Here is a 19427-nt window from a genome sequence, read left to right as displayed (position 1 = left end):
TAATCCTCTTATGTCTACACATGACTCTACTAACCCGGACCATTTCAAATTAAAAGAGTGTTTGGTATAATTATTTCTTTTATTTTCATTGTTGTGGCTGAAATTCATTTAAGGAAACAGCGAAGACCCTGATCACATGATCTGTTTTGCGGTGTTCAATCTGCACTGTTTGCCAAGACCCATCTATAAGACACTTTTGCTGACACTGCAAGGCATAGGCTTTTGATATTTGGTGTGTTGCCTTTTTCTAGTGTTTCTCTACCAAAATTGTTCAAATTATGCCTCAGGGGTGAAAAGAGGCCCTGCTTTTTGGGTCCCAAGTTTAGCATAGACTCATATAGGAATAAATAAATAAAAATCTTCTTGTCTGAAGGTTCAAGGCATAGGCCTTTGATATTTGGTATGTAGCAATGCCTAGTGGATCTCTACACACCGTTCTTAAAACTGACTTTCAGTGACCATGAATATGACATACTTCCTAATATTTTAGGATCAGTTTGCCATTTGAAACATGTTTCTCATATTACTTAGGTGAGCGATTCAGGGTCATCATAACCTTCTTGTACTAAATATATTTGACACATAATTGAACAATTTTCAAATATGCACACCCACATTGGAGTCATTAAATACTCCAGTGTCAGCTCTAGCTTTTCCTGCTGTTGTTGATGTAAGTTCACATTTTCGTTTGGTAAGAGCTCACCATTGCATAAACCGTTCAGAAGAGTGCGGAGTCCACTCTTAATAGGTTAGTAAAATTGGATAATGAAATAACTTGATGTTCCACATTATCGTAAAAGACACTATAATGATGACTTGAACTCTGAAAGTTCAAAAAAGTTATAATACTACAATTCTACCGATACTGCTTCGATTTCTAAACAAAAATCCACCAGAGAGCATGGTCACTTAAACTTTTTTTATATACAAACACAATTTGAAATAGAAGTTCCTTTTAATAAAATGCTAGCCTGATATTAAAACAATTTTACAAATTTTCACATGTAAGGGCTCTAGGGTAATCTTCGATTTGGGCTGATCAAATAAAGCATCCAGTGAGCATACGAAGTTGAGATTTTCTAAAGGCACCACATTCTTTCTTAAGTTGTTGGTCTCTGTGTATGTAAATGAACTTTAACTCTTCATTAAGAACACTTTCATCAAACCTTTTATGCAGCCTTTGCAGCCTTTCTATTCTGAACTGTTTTAAAGCATATTCCTTTATGAAAGAGTCGGCCGTCCTCCATGTTCTTTCATCAACAAAGTTGTTCAATGCTTCTACGCACGCTTGTAGATCTATTTGTAGATCTATTCCAGTCAAATTCAGCGAATGTGTTAACTCTGGATTATTTGACATCCATAAAGCACGAACTATTTCGACATAAACAAGGCGTAAGTCCTTCAACCAGCCTACAGTTCCTGAATGTATACCGGTAGTACAAAGCTTACCGAGAGCATGGAAGGTATGTCCTATAATTTGATACCACAAAGTGTTCTGTTCTCTGTCAGTAGTACTAGTACATGTTTTAAAAATGTTGAATGTAGAAACAACATTTTGGAGATTTTCTTCCTTAAAATATATGGACAAAAGTTCCATTGTATCTAACAGACATTGTCCAATGTCTGGTTCAGCCAATGCACAATTTTTAATATGGTGAAGTACAGCAGTTTTGATTTCATATGACCTTACTTTGTATGCCTGGCCCAATGTATCCCTTTGCCTCCCAATGTACCCTTCGGAGAAAAATTGTTCCGTAATGAATTTGAGAATCATAAACATATCCCTGTGCACTTGAGAAGTATCTTGAAGCGCATTTACTTCTGTATTGTAATATGATATTCTCCAACATCCACCTCCTCCATGACAATGTTGTGAGTTGTGGTTTGAGGTGCTGTTTGGAAAGAGATAGCAACATACACCTGTGGTCGAAGATCGTTCAGTTTTCTCTGAATGATCTGTCAATATTCTGTCTGGATTTACTATTAAAACTGGATGAATATCGACTGAAATCTCGTTTATATTGTCTGAATAACAGTTTTTGATCTTGAAAGGAGGGTCATTATAATAATTGTAGTTATAATTATCTTTACGATATTTTGTTGCCCAAACAAACTTTAATTTGCCACTGAATGCGTCAAATCTTAGACTTCCGGTATTCATATATACACTACAGTTCTGACATCCTTCTGCAATAATGTATTCATTCCTTGCAGTATATGAGGGACTTTGGTACACCTTGAATTCGTTTTGATTTGAATTACTCAATCTAGGACAAAATGATCGCTTACAGCGCTTGTCAATCAACTTGCATAAATTGTATCGAAATGCAGGTAAAACACTGGTTTTCAAAGGCACAGAGTGGTTTTCTGATACCTTATACAGAGGTTGCATCGATCCTTCACAAGATCTCCGGAACTGAAGTTCTCCGCAGTTTGGCCACGTGTTCATTTCGAGAAGATAATCATATTCTAACCCATTAAATCCTTTAATCCTTGTTTTCTCCGCCATACTGCCACAGCGAGTCACGCGTTCAACCTTAAACTCCGAAAACTTCACAGTCATCGCTTTTACGAAACGGTTTATGAGAAGTTCCAGTCCATTTGTAATGTCTTGTACTTCTTCATTTCCAAAATCTAAACATACATTTTCTATTACTTCATTGTAAAACTCCTCCATGTTTTTCTAGTTAACACATTCACTATATTAGTATAATCAAGGACGCAAATACGTCCTTGGTATAATGATCAATATTATACTGCTTGTAGTTATAAGACCATAAAAATGCGTGACATACTCAGGTTTTATTAGATTTGACAGATAATCAATATTGCCGTCCCGACTCAGATGATTATATACGAAAAAGTAGGTTAAATTCAAATACGTCCTTTAATTGGCGGATATTTTAGGCGATATAACAGTTTATATCAAGTATTCATCTCTTCAGTTAGATATAAAAATATTTATTCTAGATGAACATCTTGTTTCCAATTTTGTTTAAAAAGTATCACTGTCACTTAACTTTATTTCTTTTACTTTAGAGGCAAATAAATACTATTTTACAAATATGATTAACACATACGCAGTTGTACTTGACATTATGAACAATACGCTATTACATTTATTATTGTATTAGGGTAAAAACTTCTTGTTTCCTGATTTTATGTATAATACGATAGTACATTTATAATTCTATTACGGTAAAAGCTTCTTGTTTCCATTTAATTAACGTCAAAGTTTATGAAGAAACTAAAAACAAGAATACAGGTTCCCTTAAATTTTACAAGTTCAGAAATAAAAACCTCATAAGATATTGCTCGAGGTAGATCTAGGTCTCCATGAAGGGGAGAGATTTTTTAAAAATAATCTCTCTTAATATATATTTTTTTGTACGTATATTTCCATTATAAATGTAGAAAAAGAAGCATTATTAATGTTATCTGACTGAGTTAATCAATCTTACTAGATCTAAGTCTATTACTTTTCTTTGTTGCATCTATACACAGTCAGAATCTTTCTACAGATTTTTTTAAAGGAAATTAAGGAGAACAGAATATATATTTCGTTAAGATTTCATTCTAACTAGTTTTAGTATACAGAGTTGTGTTCTGTCTGAATTTTCTGTTTGGAGAAACATTTCACCATTCGTACACGGTCTTTGTTTTAATATTAAGTTATGTAATGTCCAGCCGTCACGGAGATGAATCCACAACTTTTTGTTTGATGGTGTTTTGCTTTACTTTTAAAACTAGCCAAGTTGGTTCTAAAGTTACAAAAAAAACTTGAAATAGTGGTCAAAACGATAACCTAACAAAGCATTTACGTATTTACTCAATACATTTAGAGACATCAAATTGAAAGTAACTAGAAAAACACCGTTGAGGGTCTGAATGTATCAGGACAGAAGCAAAATATTAAAGCAGCTTAGTCGCGGCGAGCTGTTAGAACTACCTATCATAATGAATAGAGAATATCAATGAGAAAAGCGAAATTAAAATCATTACATATTAAGTGGAGCAAAACTTAAGTTGAGTTTAATACTGCGGTGCTTATATGTTTATAATATTTTGTTCATCATTAGTATCTAAATCTAAAAAATTGTCCAAAATTGCTTGTTTCACTAGGAAGGAGAAAAATCACTGAGCGGGTTGATTGTACAACGCATCCTAAACAAACTCATTGTAAACACGGTTTTGCCTCTGCTGATGCGAAATCATGGAATGTGCAACATCTACTATGCACTCTGTATTTGTACACCTTAATAGGCTGATTGCATTTGGTCAGCAGACAGCTCCGATTGGTTTTTTATCACTAGTTTATAAATTTCAACATAACAACAATTTTTAGACTGAAATGACATATGTGCTTAAAACACATCTTGTTAACATTGTGTGTGGTCTCAAATCCTTAGTGTTCATGTTACCAATACGACGGTCCCAGTATCAAGGGTGGGACTCTCAACAGCCGAAGAAGGATCGTTTTCGCCGGACAACCTTCCGATAGAACTTACTAACTGGAGAAATAGTAATTCTAAGTATATATTTGTAACGAAAACTTGGTTATTTAAATATGAACTTGCCCATGCGGTGTAACGGACTATAAGACACTGTTTCTAGTAAATATTTACCTTGTGCAGCCTATTATTTCGTGACACCTAGGCCATAGATGGAGAGAAAAATGTAGAATAAATAGATCATTTCATTTTGTCCTTTTATCAGCCATTCATCCATCTGACTGTCCATGAGGCAGCCACAAATGATAGATCCTTTGTTAACTTTCAAAGTACAAGAAGGATTTTTTTTCACGAACCCTGACGTATAGATGATATGAATGGCACAATACTTTTGATTAATAAGTTTATACATAATTTATTTTAGGTCGATTGTGAAAGATGTTCTACAACTTATATCAATCACTCTCGCTACCTCATACCCATCGCCACCAGGGTATGAGAGAAGAAGCCACTTCCCCTTTTTATGCTGAGCTCCAATCAAGAGAGCTATTGACACCATTTTACACCTCTTTGGTATTACGAGGCCGGGGATCGAACCCACGACCTCCCGCATTTGAAAATAGAAAAAGTGGAAACTCCACAGGTCGCTCAACACAACAAAAACGAAAATGTTGCAGGCTCGGTTTGATTGAGCCTGTTCATGGACGGTAGTGGAAATGCATGCTACCGTCCACGCCCTCTAGCCCCGGGTTGAGCAGAACTCAACATTTACACATGCTACAAGTACAAAAATAATTTAGAGACATCCGCAGATGTGTTCATACGGCGGTGCACATGGAACCTTCAATGATACACTTGCATGTAATTCCATGAAAAGCGGCGTATGGTCCCCAGTTAAAATAATGGGTTTGCCCTAAACGAGAAAACAATGAGCAGAACTAAACAAACTGGAATTTAGAAAGGGGATCTGAGGTTATGGAGCCTGCATATCACAGGAACTGCCAAAAGACAAAATTAAAAAGCAGGCACCATATCCAAGGGGTGATTATACAATACCCAAAGCTATGAAAGCGGGAGTATTGGAACCACCCAGGCCGAAATGTTCAAGCTGAGAAACTAAACAGTACCAATAACACGACATAAAAGTCGTGCTGAACGATCTGAGAAGCCATTTATAAGTAAATATTGGAAAAATCTTATGTCAATAAATTTATACCACAAGGTACTTTCAGAATATTCACTTTTTATGGATTTTGTAGAGAAATTATTTTTCACCTAAAATGTGTGAGTTAGTCTCTTTAAATGACAAACAAACATAGTTATGTTTGAATTTCTTTATCGGTTTAACTTAACAATGGTGCGCTTGTTACTAAATCAGGTTTATGAGTCGTTTTCAAAGTAAATTGAAGCCGTAAAACATATCTTATTCTAACACGACCAGCAAATAACCTACATACATGTAGAGCAAAATCTATCTCGGGTTATTCTGCAATAAACCACGATTCAGATGCGTAGAACGGTCGTAAAAAGTAGTTACCATTTTTTCCAACATTGTTGATACTAGAATGTCGTGTTAGAATCGAAATAATAAGTTCCCAAGTGTGATTTATATAGAATAACCCGAGTTTTTTGGCGACGCCGTCTAAATTCGTTTTCGTTACCTATGCCACGTGACTTCAGTTTGCAAATCAAACTGCTTGATAACGCATTATAGATAATTTATCAAAATGGAAGATTTATGCAACACTCTGCCTGATTGGACGAGAGTGTCAATTTCTTTCACTCTGTTGATTGTGCTACGCTGAGTGAAATGTAGACAAAGCGTTTATCCTAAACGACGCTGTTCACAGTTTTAAAGCTAACTTTGGCTCAGTATATTTAGCAAGAATATTGATATCTCTCAAAATGATAAGTAAGTTTAATAAATATGATAAAAACCTGTTCAAATACCAACATATATCAAATTAAAGAAAGGGCTGAATACGGTTTGCGTATCACATGAATAAGGGTGTGATAAGAGTCTTTTATGTAGAGAAGTGCTTTTTAAAAGATTTTCCTTGTTACAATTGTCGTCTGTATATGAAAAGGTTTCTTGCTTTTGTGACTTATTCAGATTGCATATTAAAATGAGTACTTGTTTGCTTTGATATATTTGTTATAAATTATTTAACTGATTTATTATATATGAATATTTTTCGTTAGTATGGTATGCAAATATTGAACTCAGTTGAAATCTGTTTCATTATATATATGCTATATAATGACTGAATCTCATTACACTGAAACGAAGGTACGCTGCATACAATTTATCTATGTGATATGACTACGGTCAAACTTTGCTTATGAAATAGAAATATTGAAATAATTACAATGGTATGTTTTGCTTGACCTTCACTTTTTTATAGGTGTGACGTCATTGTCCAAAGATTCATGAATAGCGAATATGCATTTGTTAAAGTGGGATCAGTTGGCCTATTTTAGAAATAAATAAAAATAATAAATAAAAAAATCCTTTAATTGATTTTTTCTCATGTATTCTAATCAAACTTGATTTGTAGCATCTTTATTAGGCCCGCAGCCAACTTTGTTCAGCTGGGACATTTGACCCCTTTTAGGGGCTGCTAGAGCTAAAACTAGAAATGCCTTTGACTTCATCTCAGTCTTGTAATATTTTCTGGTTCTTCGGGATCATTGATTTCAATTCATTTAGATTTGAAGATTGAATACCACTTAAGCCGGTGCTAGGGGGCGTGGGCAGTGTTGCATTTTCCATTACTGCTCATGAACAGACTCAATCAAACCGAGTCTGCAATTTTCACTGTTTGCCTTGTTTTCGGTGCTTCCGAGGGATCTACTTTCCAGATTTTATTTATACAGCGTCTCATGAACAGCTTGGTGGATCTTTGTCATACTTGGTCTGGAGCATCATTATAAGGTCCTCTTCCAAATTTATTTATATAGGAACTTGGGCCCTATTAGGGACCACTATAGCTAAAAGTAGATATGCCTTTCTTCGCATTAAGCACTAAAATGTAATGGATTTTTATCAAACTCGATGTGTAACAATATCGTAAGGTCTCCTGCTATTTTGTTACAAATGGGGATAGGGACCAATTTAGCTAAAAATATAAACACGTTTAATGACCTCTTCTCATGAACCGCTTCATGAATCTTCATCAAACTACTGCTGTAATCATCCGTCTAAGGATAAACGAAACAAAATTGCAACCCTACGAAACCTTTGCGAAAAATTAAAAGAGAACCATTTAAATTGTTAAAGTGCGGTGTTTAGTTTTGCAATTTGAAAAATGTTAGATGAAAGATGAATGTTAGATGAAAAATTCATAAACTTCTTTCCTTATTACAATTCGCCGACTATCTTTTTAAAAGATATTTCTTGTTCGTTCTTATGCGAAACAATATATCACTCAGCCCTACTTCGTGATATATTTTTACGCATAAGAACTCAAAACTCGGGTTATTTTACGATAAACCACGTTTGGGAACTTATTAGTTCTTAATTACACTCACTACCACAAACGTTTCCTATTTGAAAGAGATGAACTTTGTTTAAGTATTGATAGTATTCCCGTATACATGTATCAGCTAAATTCATAAATTTGCGCTAGCCGTTTCATATAATGACAAGTGCGGGATCTTAGTAGGACCTGCCTTTTAATTTCTTTAAGTCGCTTACTTTATATCTTAAAAGAGATTATAAACTCCCTTAAGAATGTATTCGTGCCTCTAAATTTAAATGAGATTTTTGACCTGATGTTATTTTAACTTTTACCGGACTTATCTTGCTAGATCTTTCTTAATAAAATTGATACTTATTTGAAATGTTCCGCATTTATAATTGTGTGAATAACCCCTTATTAGAAACCATTATCGTATATACACATCAATACTTAAACGGTTAGTTTGTAGATTGCAAATTACATTTAAAAAAAAGATTATTGGTTTAACATTTTGATAAAATACCGCATTAGGGTACATGTTTCGTTCGATTTACATTTTGTTAATTGAAATATACCGTTGTTATTTTAATGATATAGCAAAGCAAAGTTGCAGTAACTGATATTTGACCAAAGTAGGTGACTCGTACAGATTTCTTAGGTCAGCTGGAATGATGATTTTAAGACTTTTGACCGATAATACCCCGACCAATGTTAGACATAAAAAAGCAGCCTTGATAGTGTATTTTCGAGTGTAAATTTCAAACATTTTCTACACCATTTTCTTTTAAAGGTTTCATTATGACTTTATTTTTTGAGGAATTGTTTCAAAGGTTTTAGGATAAAAGCATAAAAACAACAACAATCTTTTGTAGAATTTTGAGACTTTTTTTAATTGTTCATAGGCCAGTGATGGTATATAACTTATATCCGAATCTTGCATGTTAAAGTCATAATTCACAACTTGTGCAGTATTTGTGGATCAAACTGTCAGTGTCATAATTTTGAGCCCCTTTTTTTTAATGTTTGCCTCACTGAATCTTAGATTAGATTGATATTGGGCCATCTGGGTTTAAATACCAGGTAACAAGATCAGATCATATAAGTACAATGTTAACATTATAGAGACCACATTTTTTACCTGATCACCATGAAAAATTGTCTTTATGAAATTGACTTTGGTTTAAAAGTAAAATGTCTTGGGTGAAGAACTAGGCGACTCTGTCAATGCTTAACACTTTCACATGTACTACCTGATCAACATGAAAATGGATCAAAAATTGATTTTCTTTATAGAATTAAGAGAAAATGTGAAACTGGGTCAGCACTAGGTCACATCATAGGGAAAAAACTTAAAAAACTCTAGTTTCTGCAATATTTACACATCTGAAATGTGGTCAGAATTTTTAAACTGTGGGGGTCATAATTTAGTGCACTATGCCGATCAGATCATGGAAAAGCTGTTATTATGGAGACCATATCTTCTACCTGATATACAGAAAGCCTGGTCAGAATGTTTATCTTCATTAGATTTAGGTCCCTTTAAAAACAGGGTCATTTGAGGTCAAAACAATTAACGTTGAAGATATGATACACATGATACTTGGTTAGAATGTTTGTCTGTATCGTAGAAAATCTTAGCCATGTTTGAAACCTAATCATCTGTGATGAAAAAGTTAGGTCACTTGGTCAGATTACAGAAAAAACCATGAAAACCTTCCTGAGGCCAAATTTTATACCCGATGTGAAATGTTGGTTAAGTTTGAAAATGGGCCATCTAGATAACCAAGGGGAGCGATACAATTTAAATGGGAATGATTTAAGCAAAATCAAGTCTATGGCAATGATAGTAATTATGGCAACAATATCTTTAAATTTTGCAAGTCATGTGTTATACATAAAGTAAATCTCCAGTGTTTGCAATTTTAAGATTCTTTTGGAATTTGGAGTAGACACTTAAGTAATTTCTATTCAAATGAGGTGTTGTGTTCGCCTATTGTCAAATTCTGCAGGCATCAATATTTTGCTTGTCATGACAACTCTTCCTGAAGAGCTTACTGTTAACCCAGTTCGCAGGAATGTTTAATATGTGGTCCCTTGTCAAAGTTGTTTGAAAGAATTCCATTCCATGCAGAACCTTGGTTGTCATGGCCATGCAAATAAACAACTTTAAAAGTTCTTTATAGAAACCATTAGCCATTGTTTATTTTATAAACAAAATAATGCAACAGAGTTTCCAAGGGCGTTACACTAATAAATTGCTCTTTTCATTACAATTGGTAAAAAGCATGGCTGCATGGAGACATGTTTGTTTTCATTATTTGGTTTCAATGAAAAACTTTGAAAATTTGTCAGACACTGCTTTACAAATTTCAAAATTAGTAAATATTCCTAGGCTTAGTTTAATCATATTTTATTTGCTCTTTACATGTTAATAATATAAGGTAATTTAAGTGTTGAGTACAATTCTGAATTATATTGGACTCATACACAGCAGTAATAATCCATATTTGGACGAGGCGAAAACCGAGTCCAAATATGGATTATTATTGCTGTGTATGAGTCCAACTGAATTCAGTTTTGTACTCAACACTGTTCAAATACTTCTGTATTTCACACCAGAAAAGGTAGCTGTTTCACACATTTTAACTGACAAACAAGAACACATATTAATACATTCTTCTCTGATAACATGTATATTAATTTTCGTACATTTACTCCCAGTGCAAAAAAGATCGAAATACATTTTCATTAAATTTTGAACCGTTTCCGATAGGAAACGTTGTAACTAAGAAATTGAGTGCTTACACTTTTCATGTTTCATTCAAAAATAAGAAAAATATCCCATTAAAAAATTACTGCTGTCGCTTTATACAAGGGAAGTAATTCCAAATGTCTCCTTATAAGGAATCGGAAGAGTTGTCCAGTCCAATATAAAAAATGGATTGTTTTTGGACTGGAGTTCAATATGAAAACAATATGGAGTTTGTGGACGGTAGATTTTGGATGCTGCTATATCTACTTTAGAGAATGTGAATGCATTTCAAGACTCAGAAAGAAAAGAAAATAGGTTGAAAAATTAATGCTTGTTTATACAAAGATAAATAAAAACGACGAAATTATGCAGTTAATGAGTGTTTTTTCTTCAAAATATCCAGTTTGTTTTTACATAATGTTTAGCTTAACTATACAAAGCATATGGAGATCTATCTATCCTACTGACCCGGAGTTTGTTCCACATCCACACCTTAGTTAAAGTTTTTATTGACTTTCTCTTTATCTCTATAATTTATTAATGGATTTGCTTCTCACTTAAAATGGTTAGTCCTCAACATCGCCCACATCATACGGCACAAGGACTATAAGTCTTGCACAAATATTTCATGAATTATTCCCCTTTTTATTTAGGATTTCAGGTTAAATTGTTCGAATACTTTCACTCAATACTAGTATCTGTTATTACCAAATAGATCTGATTCAAACTTATAATAGTGTTCAACATCATTGTCCAAATCATTCGACACACGGTCATAAACTCTGTCACCAATACGTTATGAATTATGCCCCCTTTTTACTCAGAATGTCTCAGTTATTACTGATGATTTGACACATGGTGCATTATTCTTGCTTGAATTTTCCATGAATTATGTCTGTTTTATATTTACTTCATGTTTTGATATACTTTACCTCTACCTCTGTTTTTAATAAATATATTTGACACAGAATTGAACGATTGTTCAATATATACACCCACATTGGAGTCATTAAACACTCCAGTGACAACTCCAGCTTTATCTGTAACAGCTGTTTGCATTTTGTTTTGGCAAGAGCTCACTATTGCAACAGTTCAGAAGAATGCGGAGTCTACTCTTAATAGGTTAGTAAGATTGGATAATGAAAGAAAATGATGCTCCACATTATCAAAAAAGACACTTTAATGACAAAGTTTTAAAAAGTTACGATACTTAAATTCTACCAATATTGCTCCGATTTCTAGACAAGAACCCACCAGATGATATGGTCACTTAAACCTAAGTATATACACACAATATGAAAAAAGCTCCTTTTAAGAAACTGCTAGCCCTATATTGAAACAATTTTACAAAATGTTCAGTGAGATACACTTTATCAAAACTTGTACATGTAAGGGATCTAGGATAATCTTGGATTTAGGCTGATCAAATAAAGCATCCAGTGAGCATATGATGTTGAGATTTTCTAAAGGCATCACATGCGTTCTTAAGTTGTTGGTCTCTGTGTCTGTAAATGAACTCTAACTCTTCACTAAGAACACCTTCCTTAAACCTATTATTTAGCATATGCAGCCTTTCTATTCTGAACTGTTTTAAAGCATATTCGTTTATGAAAGAATCGGCCGTCCTCCATGTTCTTTGATCAACAAAGCTGTTCAAGGCTTCCACGCACGCTTGTACTTGAAGATGAGTCATTTCAATCAAGTTCAGCGATTTTTTTGGCAGTGGATTTTCTGACATCCATAAAGCACGAACTATTTCGAAATAAACAAGTCGTAAATCCTTCAACCAGCCTGCAGTCCCTGAATGTCTACCGGTAGTACAAAGCTTGCCGAGAACATGGAAAGTGTGTCCTATAATCTGAAACCACAAAGAGTTCTTATCTCTAGTATTAGTATAAGAATTAAAAATGTTGAATGTAGAAACAACGTTTTGGAGATTTTCATTCTTAAAATATATGGACATTTTTTCCATTGTATCTGAGAGACATTGTCCAATGTCTGGTTCAGCCAGTGTACAGTTTTTAATGTGGTGAAGTACACCAGTTTTGACCTCATATGACCTTACTTTGCGCAATTCCGTATTCTTTGAGGCTTCAAATAATTGTTTCCTAATGAATTTGAGATTCATAAACATATTCCTGTGCACCTGAGAAGTTTGTTGAAGCATATTTACTTCTGTATTGTAATGTGATATTCTCCAACATCCACCTCCTCCATTACAATGTGAGTTGTGATTTGAGTTGCTGTTTGGAAAAAGATAGCAACAAACACCTGTGGTGGAAAATCCATCAATTTTCTCTGAATGATCTGTCAATATTCTGTCTGGATTTACTATTAAAACCGGATGAATATCGACGTAAATCTGGTTTAAATTGTCTGAATAATAGTTTTTGATCTGAAAAGGAGGGTCAGTATAATAATCTTAGTTATGAACATCTTTAGGATATTTTGTTGCCCAAACAAACATGAATTTACTTCTGAGCTTGTGAAACCTTAGACATCCGGTATTCATATATACACTACAGTTCTGACATCCTTCTGCTATGATGTATTCATTCCTTGCATTTGAGGGAGCGCTTTGGTACACCCAGAACTCTTGATTTGAATTAACTAATTTAGGACAAAATGATCGCTTACAGTGCTTGTCAATCGACTGGCATAAATTGTATCGAAATGCAGGTAAAACACTGGTTTTCAAAGGCACAGAGTGGTTTTCTGATACCTTATACAGAGGTTGCATCGATCCTTCACAAGATCTCCGGAACTGAAGTTCTCCGCTGTTTGGCCACGTGTTCATTTCGAGAAGATAGTCATATTCTAATCCATTAAATCCTTTAATCCTTGTTTTTTCTGCCATACTGCCACAGCGAGTCACGCGTTCAACCATAAACTCCGAAAACTTCACAGTGATCAATATTATAATATATCATATCATAGTAGGTTATCCCCCTTGAAAATAATCTGGTGTCAGACTCGAAAGACTATTTAGGAAAACTATTTTCAATGGTTTAATTCAAATACGTCTTTTAATTTGTGAACTTTTCAGCAGATATGACAGTATACATCAATTCCTCCTCTCTTCAGTTAGATATAAAAATATTTATTCTAGATGGACATCTTACTTCCAGTTTTGTTTTAAAAGTATCACCGTTACTTATATTGAGCATATAGTGAGAATCACTAAACTTTATTATTTCCTTTACTTTAGAGGCAAATAAATACTATTTTTAAAAATATGATAACTTATTAGCACATATGTAGGTGTTCTTGACTTTATGAGCAATACGAAAATACATTTATAATTGTATAAGGGTAAAAGCTTAATTCTTGCTTCCTGACTTTTTGAACAATGTAGTATTTTTATACGCCCGTTTAAAAAACGGGACGTATTATGGGAAACACCCCGGGCGGGCGGCGTCCACAGACTTTGTCCGGAACATATCTTCCTCATGCAAGGAGGGATTTTGATTTAACTTGGCACAATTGTTCACCATCATGAGACGGAGTGCCATGCACAAGAACCAGGTCCCTGGGTCTAAGGTCAAGGTCACACTTAGAGGTCAAATGTCAAATTCAAGAATGACTTTGTCCGGAGCATATCTTCTTCATGCACGGAGGGGTTTTGATGTAACTTGGCACAATTGTTTATCATGAGACGGAGTGTCAAGCGCAAGAACCAGGTCCCTAGGTCTAAGGTCAAGGTCAAACTTAGAGGTCAAAGGATGCAAGAATGAAAACTTTGTCCGGAGCATATCTTCTTCATGCAAGGAGTGATTTTGAAATTACTTGGCACAAATGTTCACCACCATGAGAAGGATTGTCATTGCACAAGAACCAGGTCCATCAGTCTAAGGTAAAGGTCACACTTAGAGGCCAAAGGTCAGATACAAGAATGACTTTGTCCAGAGAATTTCTTCTTCATGCATGGAGGGATTTTGATGTAACTTGGCACAATGGTACACCATCATAAGACGGACTGTCATGCGTAAGAACCAGGTCCCTAGTTTACAATAACTTCTCTTGTTGTTACTATAAATAGCTTATATTGTAACTTTTTTATTACTGGTCGTAGGGAAAAATCAAGACCATGTTACATCCAATTTTGAGGTGTATTCTGACCTATCTTTACCTGGTGAGGATTTTTGTGTAGACTTAAGACTTTTTTGTTTCTTTTTTTTTAAGATTAACTTCCCTTAGTTGTTACTGTAAATAACTTATATTGTAACTTTTTATGATCGACCGTAGGGAAAAACCAAGACCACTTTTTTTGATGTCACTCCCAAATTTTAGGTGTATTTTAAGGTATCTCTACCTGGTAAGGAGTTTTTGTGTGGACTTAGAAAAACAAATGAACTACAATAATTACTACCCAACCACAGAATTAAAATTCCATTTGCAAGTACAGGTGCTAAAAAAGTTTGCTATGATGGGCGTATATTGTGACATTCTAGCACTCTTGTTGTAATTTTCTTTACAATTACTTCTCCTTGTTGTTACTATAAATAGGTTATATTGTAACTTTTTTATTACTGGTCGTAGGGAAAAATCAAGACCATGTTACATCTAATTTTGAGGTGTATTCTGACCTATCTCTACCTGGTAAGGATTTTTGTGTAGACTTAAGAGATTTTTGTTTCTTTTTTTAAAGATAAACAAACTTCCCTTTGTTTTTACTAAAAATAACTTATATTGTAACTTTTTTTTATGATCGACCGTAGGGAAAAACCAGGACCATTTTTCTGATGTCACTTTCAAATTTTAGGTGTATTTTAAGGTATCTCTACCTGGTAAGGAGTTTTTTTTTGTGGACTAAGAAAAACAAATGAATTACATTAATTACTACCCAACCACAGAATTAAAATTCCATTTGCAAGTACAGGTGCTAATGAAATTTGCTATGACGGACGTATATTGTGACATTCTGGACATTCTGGCACTCTTGTTGTAATTGTATCAGGGTAAAAGCTTCTTGCTTCCTGACTTTATGAACAATACGATAGTATATTTATAATTTTATTAGAGAAAAAGCTTCTTGCTTCCTGACTTTATGAACAATATGATAGTACATTTATAATTGTATTAGGATTAAAGTTTCTTGCTTCCTGACTTTATGAACAATACGATAGTACATTTATAATTGTATTAGGGTAAAAACTTCTTGCTTCCATTTAATTAACGTCAAAGTTTATCAAGAAACTAAATATTCTTAAAGCTCTGATGTTAAGTTGAAATTTGTGAGCAATTATAGTGTTAAAAATCTCAAGATTTCGACTTTTCGCGGAATATTTATAGTGCGACAAGTTGAAATTTAATGCTTAATTTCAAGTTGTTCGTATCGATCTGGTTCCTTAGATATCTGAATGGCATGTTAGATTTTAAGTTTATCATTGTTTATGCAAGACTAAGTCGTGTTTTTGTCAGACTTTGACACTATTAAATAAGTAGACAGGATGAATCGGAACTATTTTTCAAAAATTTAAGATTGGATCTCAATGACATTTTCTAAGGGCTTATGATACACATAAACCAGCGCTGATAAGAAGAGTCCAGAGCTTAATCCATGATTAAAATGTTTCATTCTTTCTTCTATGTATAAACATTGCTTTTTATGGAAAATCTTGCAGTCACAGTCATCTAACAACAGAAATGATCACGACCAGTTAATTAATAAAACTGACAGTCAATCAAATGTGTGTGCGTGTTTTACTAACATGCATGTTTTATTAAGTTTATTAAATTGCTCGTATTTTACCAATGATTATGTTAAATACCGTATTGCTGGGTTTATTTCTTTCTTTTAACAAAACTACTGTTATATGGACAAGAGCATTCAAACAAAATGGGAATACATGCATCTTCACATCAGTCTCTTTTTTTTCTCGAGGAAAATTACGTTAGTCTATATATTTTTTTGCATCTATAAAGTAACATTATTTATAACGAAAACGAAAGTTTTGTTGCTTTCCACTGAATAATATGCGGGCTTTATTTCAATGTATTGCTCAAAGCTATATCTAGATAAATGCAAAATCATTTTGGCCAAACACAATCAATGGTTAAAGCGTAAACAATTGCTTGTTTCCGGTATCCCGACCTATCCTAATTTTTTGGCCCGACCCTAAATGTTTTATGGCCTTGGAGTTTTTTCTCACCTTTTTAACAAAAAGTTGCAAAACTGCATCTTTTATGCTTTAAACATGGTCAGTGATGTTAGAAATCAACTTACCGATGCTAAAGACCTAACCCCATTATTTGTATTCATTTTTGACACTAAAATAATTTCCGAAAAGTCCCACTTAATAAAAAAATCCGCCCCTGCCCCCACCCCCACCCCCCAAAAAGAAATACCGACCTACCTTCCCAAATCTTTTGAACATGTTACCGGAAACAAACAATTTTCTACGCCTAAGGGAGAGAATAGTTGACATTTCTCGTTAAAAGCTGACCTTGAATATGATACAAGCCACTTCGGTAAGGACTTGAGGTAATTTAAAACCTAATCTATGAATCTGTGCACATGAATGTATATTTTATTCTGGCATTAACTATTTTGTCCGCTTCCAAATCTTTCTATCCAAAATATTTGTTCTTGAAGACAAGCTTTACCCAGCTAGGTCTCACCTCGATAATGCTAAAGGTCATGCAAAATATATATATATATATAAGTCCAGCAGGAAAAAACTACGTTCAAAGATAGATGCCCTCTGTGCAACACTCCATATAGAAGTAGGGGTTCGTGTAATCATATATCACTACACGTAACACATGCACTCCACGTGAGGACAGATGTACACAAACAAATAGAGGATATTTTTTTGTTTCGGTGTAAGATATTTTGACCTTACATGTAAAACAAACACATTTTTCTTTTCATTTCATGTTTTGACTAAATTTACCCGTTTGATAGTTTCTTACCATAAAAAACAGATTTGATAGTTTACACTGTGAAATAACCACATATATTTCACTCTAATATTTCAATAATTCACTGAAAAACATGTAAAAAATATGAATGCAATAAATAAAAAAAAACTGGAGTAATAAACAGACCTGTCCCGCTTAAGAGGTTTTTTGGTAATAGTAATGTTTCGGTGACTGAAGCTTTCAGCAAGACTACAGGGTCTAGCAGTATCAGTTGTGAAACATAAACCCCATAAGATGTTGTAAGGGGTAAGTCCCGGTGAATGGTAGGGAAATTTTAAAATCACTTCTCTTAATATATATTTTTGTACCTATAGTCCCATTATGAATGCAGAGAAAGAAGTATTATTCCTTCTTACAGATGTTTTTAAACGGAATCAAGGAGAACTGGACATATATTGCATTGAGATTTCGTTCTATTGAAAAGTAGTAGCTAGTATATAGAGTTGTGTTCTGCCTGAATTCTCTATTTCAAGAAACACATAACAATATGCACACCGCAATTGGAACCATTCGGACACGAGATGCTTGTTTGAGTATCAAGCTATGAAATGGCCAGTCATTACGGAGACGAATTCACAACTTCTTGTTTGATGGTCTTTTACACTACAAGATAATCTCATATGACACCAGTACTGGTGTTTTTTTTTCAAGGAAGCGGACTCGAAAGTGGTTCAAATAAGCTTGAAGCTAAAGCCCGACTAAAACGGAGGAGTCTACTTTCGGAGCAGTCAGAAAATGTAACTTTTTTATTTGTGGTCCGAGCTTAAAAATTCCAACGGAAAAATGTCATACCGTCTCACTTCCCATTCACCTTATGAAGGTCCCAATAATAAAAATGTTTACTACACCCCCGTCCCCCTGATATAGCGTTTCAGCCAAAGTAAAGGACTTGTTTCTATTTCAGATGTTTCTTTAATACTGTGGAACATTCACTGATTCAGATACGGTATCGTGTGAGGAGTCTGATTCTTCTGGTATTGTGTTCTTTATGTCGCCTGATAGGACCTGCTCACCATCTCACACGTACCATAACCCTTACCTCTCATCGTCTTCGTCTTCGCAGGATTTTGATGCAATGCTCTCTTTAAGTCAGATAGGTAAAAGTCATGTGAGGAAACGTTACAGAAAACTAAGCTTCAAGCTTATTTGAACCACTCTCGAGTTTCCTTCCTGGAAAAACTAGTACTGGTGTCATCTGAGCTTTCATCACAATCGAGCTAAAATAAATTAGTATACAATAATATAATATTTTCAGAGAGAATAGATTCGTCGAGAAGAACGTAAATGAAATAGCAAGGAACAGTTTCCAAAGAACGAAGTTTTCTGCAAATAAGAACACCAGAAACTGCAAGCTGGAAAGAAACCAGAATGTTATGGTCCAAGAAAATGAGAACTAAGTAAACGACTTGATAATTTCCTAACATTGCAGTCAATAATTAAAGCTACTTGCCCACAGTTTAGATGAACATTTTCAACATGTTCGTTTCCACCAAGTTTGGCATAGAATGTATATATGACACAGAAAAAAGTATTAAGTGTGTAAAAATAAAAGTTAGACATTGGTAAAACTACTAGAAGAATGCAAATTTTCAGCATTATTTCAAAATCGTTGCAACGGTTTACTCCATTCTGCACAATACTTTTGGTTATTTATAAGAATAGCTTGCAAAAATCTTATGACAATAACTTTATACCATTAGTCGCTTTCAGAGTACCCACTTTTTATAGATTTTTGAGAGAAAGTATTTTCCACTTAAAATGTGTGGGTTAGTCCCTTTAAATGACAATACAAACATAGTTTTGTCTTACTTTCTCTATCTTTCAACTTAACAATGATGC

The 19427-nt window shown here is 34.1% G+C and overlaps 1 protein-coding gene across 1 annotated transcript; it reads right to left on the bottom strand.

Moving 5' to 3' along the window:
• Nucleotides 1-260: 260 nt before the first annotated feature.
• LOC128555320 (uncharacterized) lies at nt 261-2827 on the bottom strand. The gene has a single exon (XM_053537401.1). It carries the CDS (start codon nt 2675-2677, stop codon nt 1040-1042), a length of 1638 nt encoding a protein of 545 aa, XP_053393376.1. The 5' UTR covers nt 2678-2827; the 3' UTR covers nt 261-1039.
• Nucleotides 2828-19427: the final 16600 nt, after the last annotated feature.

The sequence above is a fragment of the Mercenaria mercenaria genome, chromosome 1 (genome assembly GCF_021730395.1).
Source record: "Mercenaria mercenaria strain notata chromosome 1, MADL_Memer_1, whole genome shotgun sequence".
Taxonomy (NCBI): domain Eukaryota; kingdom Metazoa; phylum Mollusca; class Bivalvia; order Venerida; family Veneridae; genus Mercenaria; species Mercenaria mercenaria.
This window is presented reverse-complemented; position numbering and strand designations above follow the sequence as displayed.

Bases quoted from the DNA above. Each gene is read 5' to 3' on its own strand.
- LOC128555320 (XM_053537401.1), bottom strand. From the start codon at position 2,677: ATGGAGGAGTTTTACAATGAAGTAATAGAAAATGTATGTTTAGATTTT.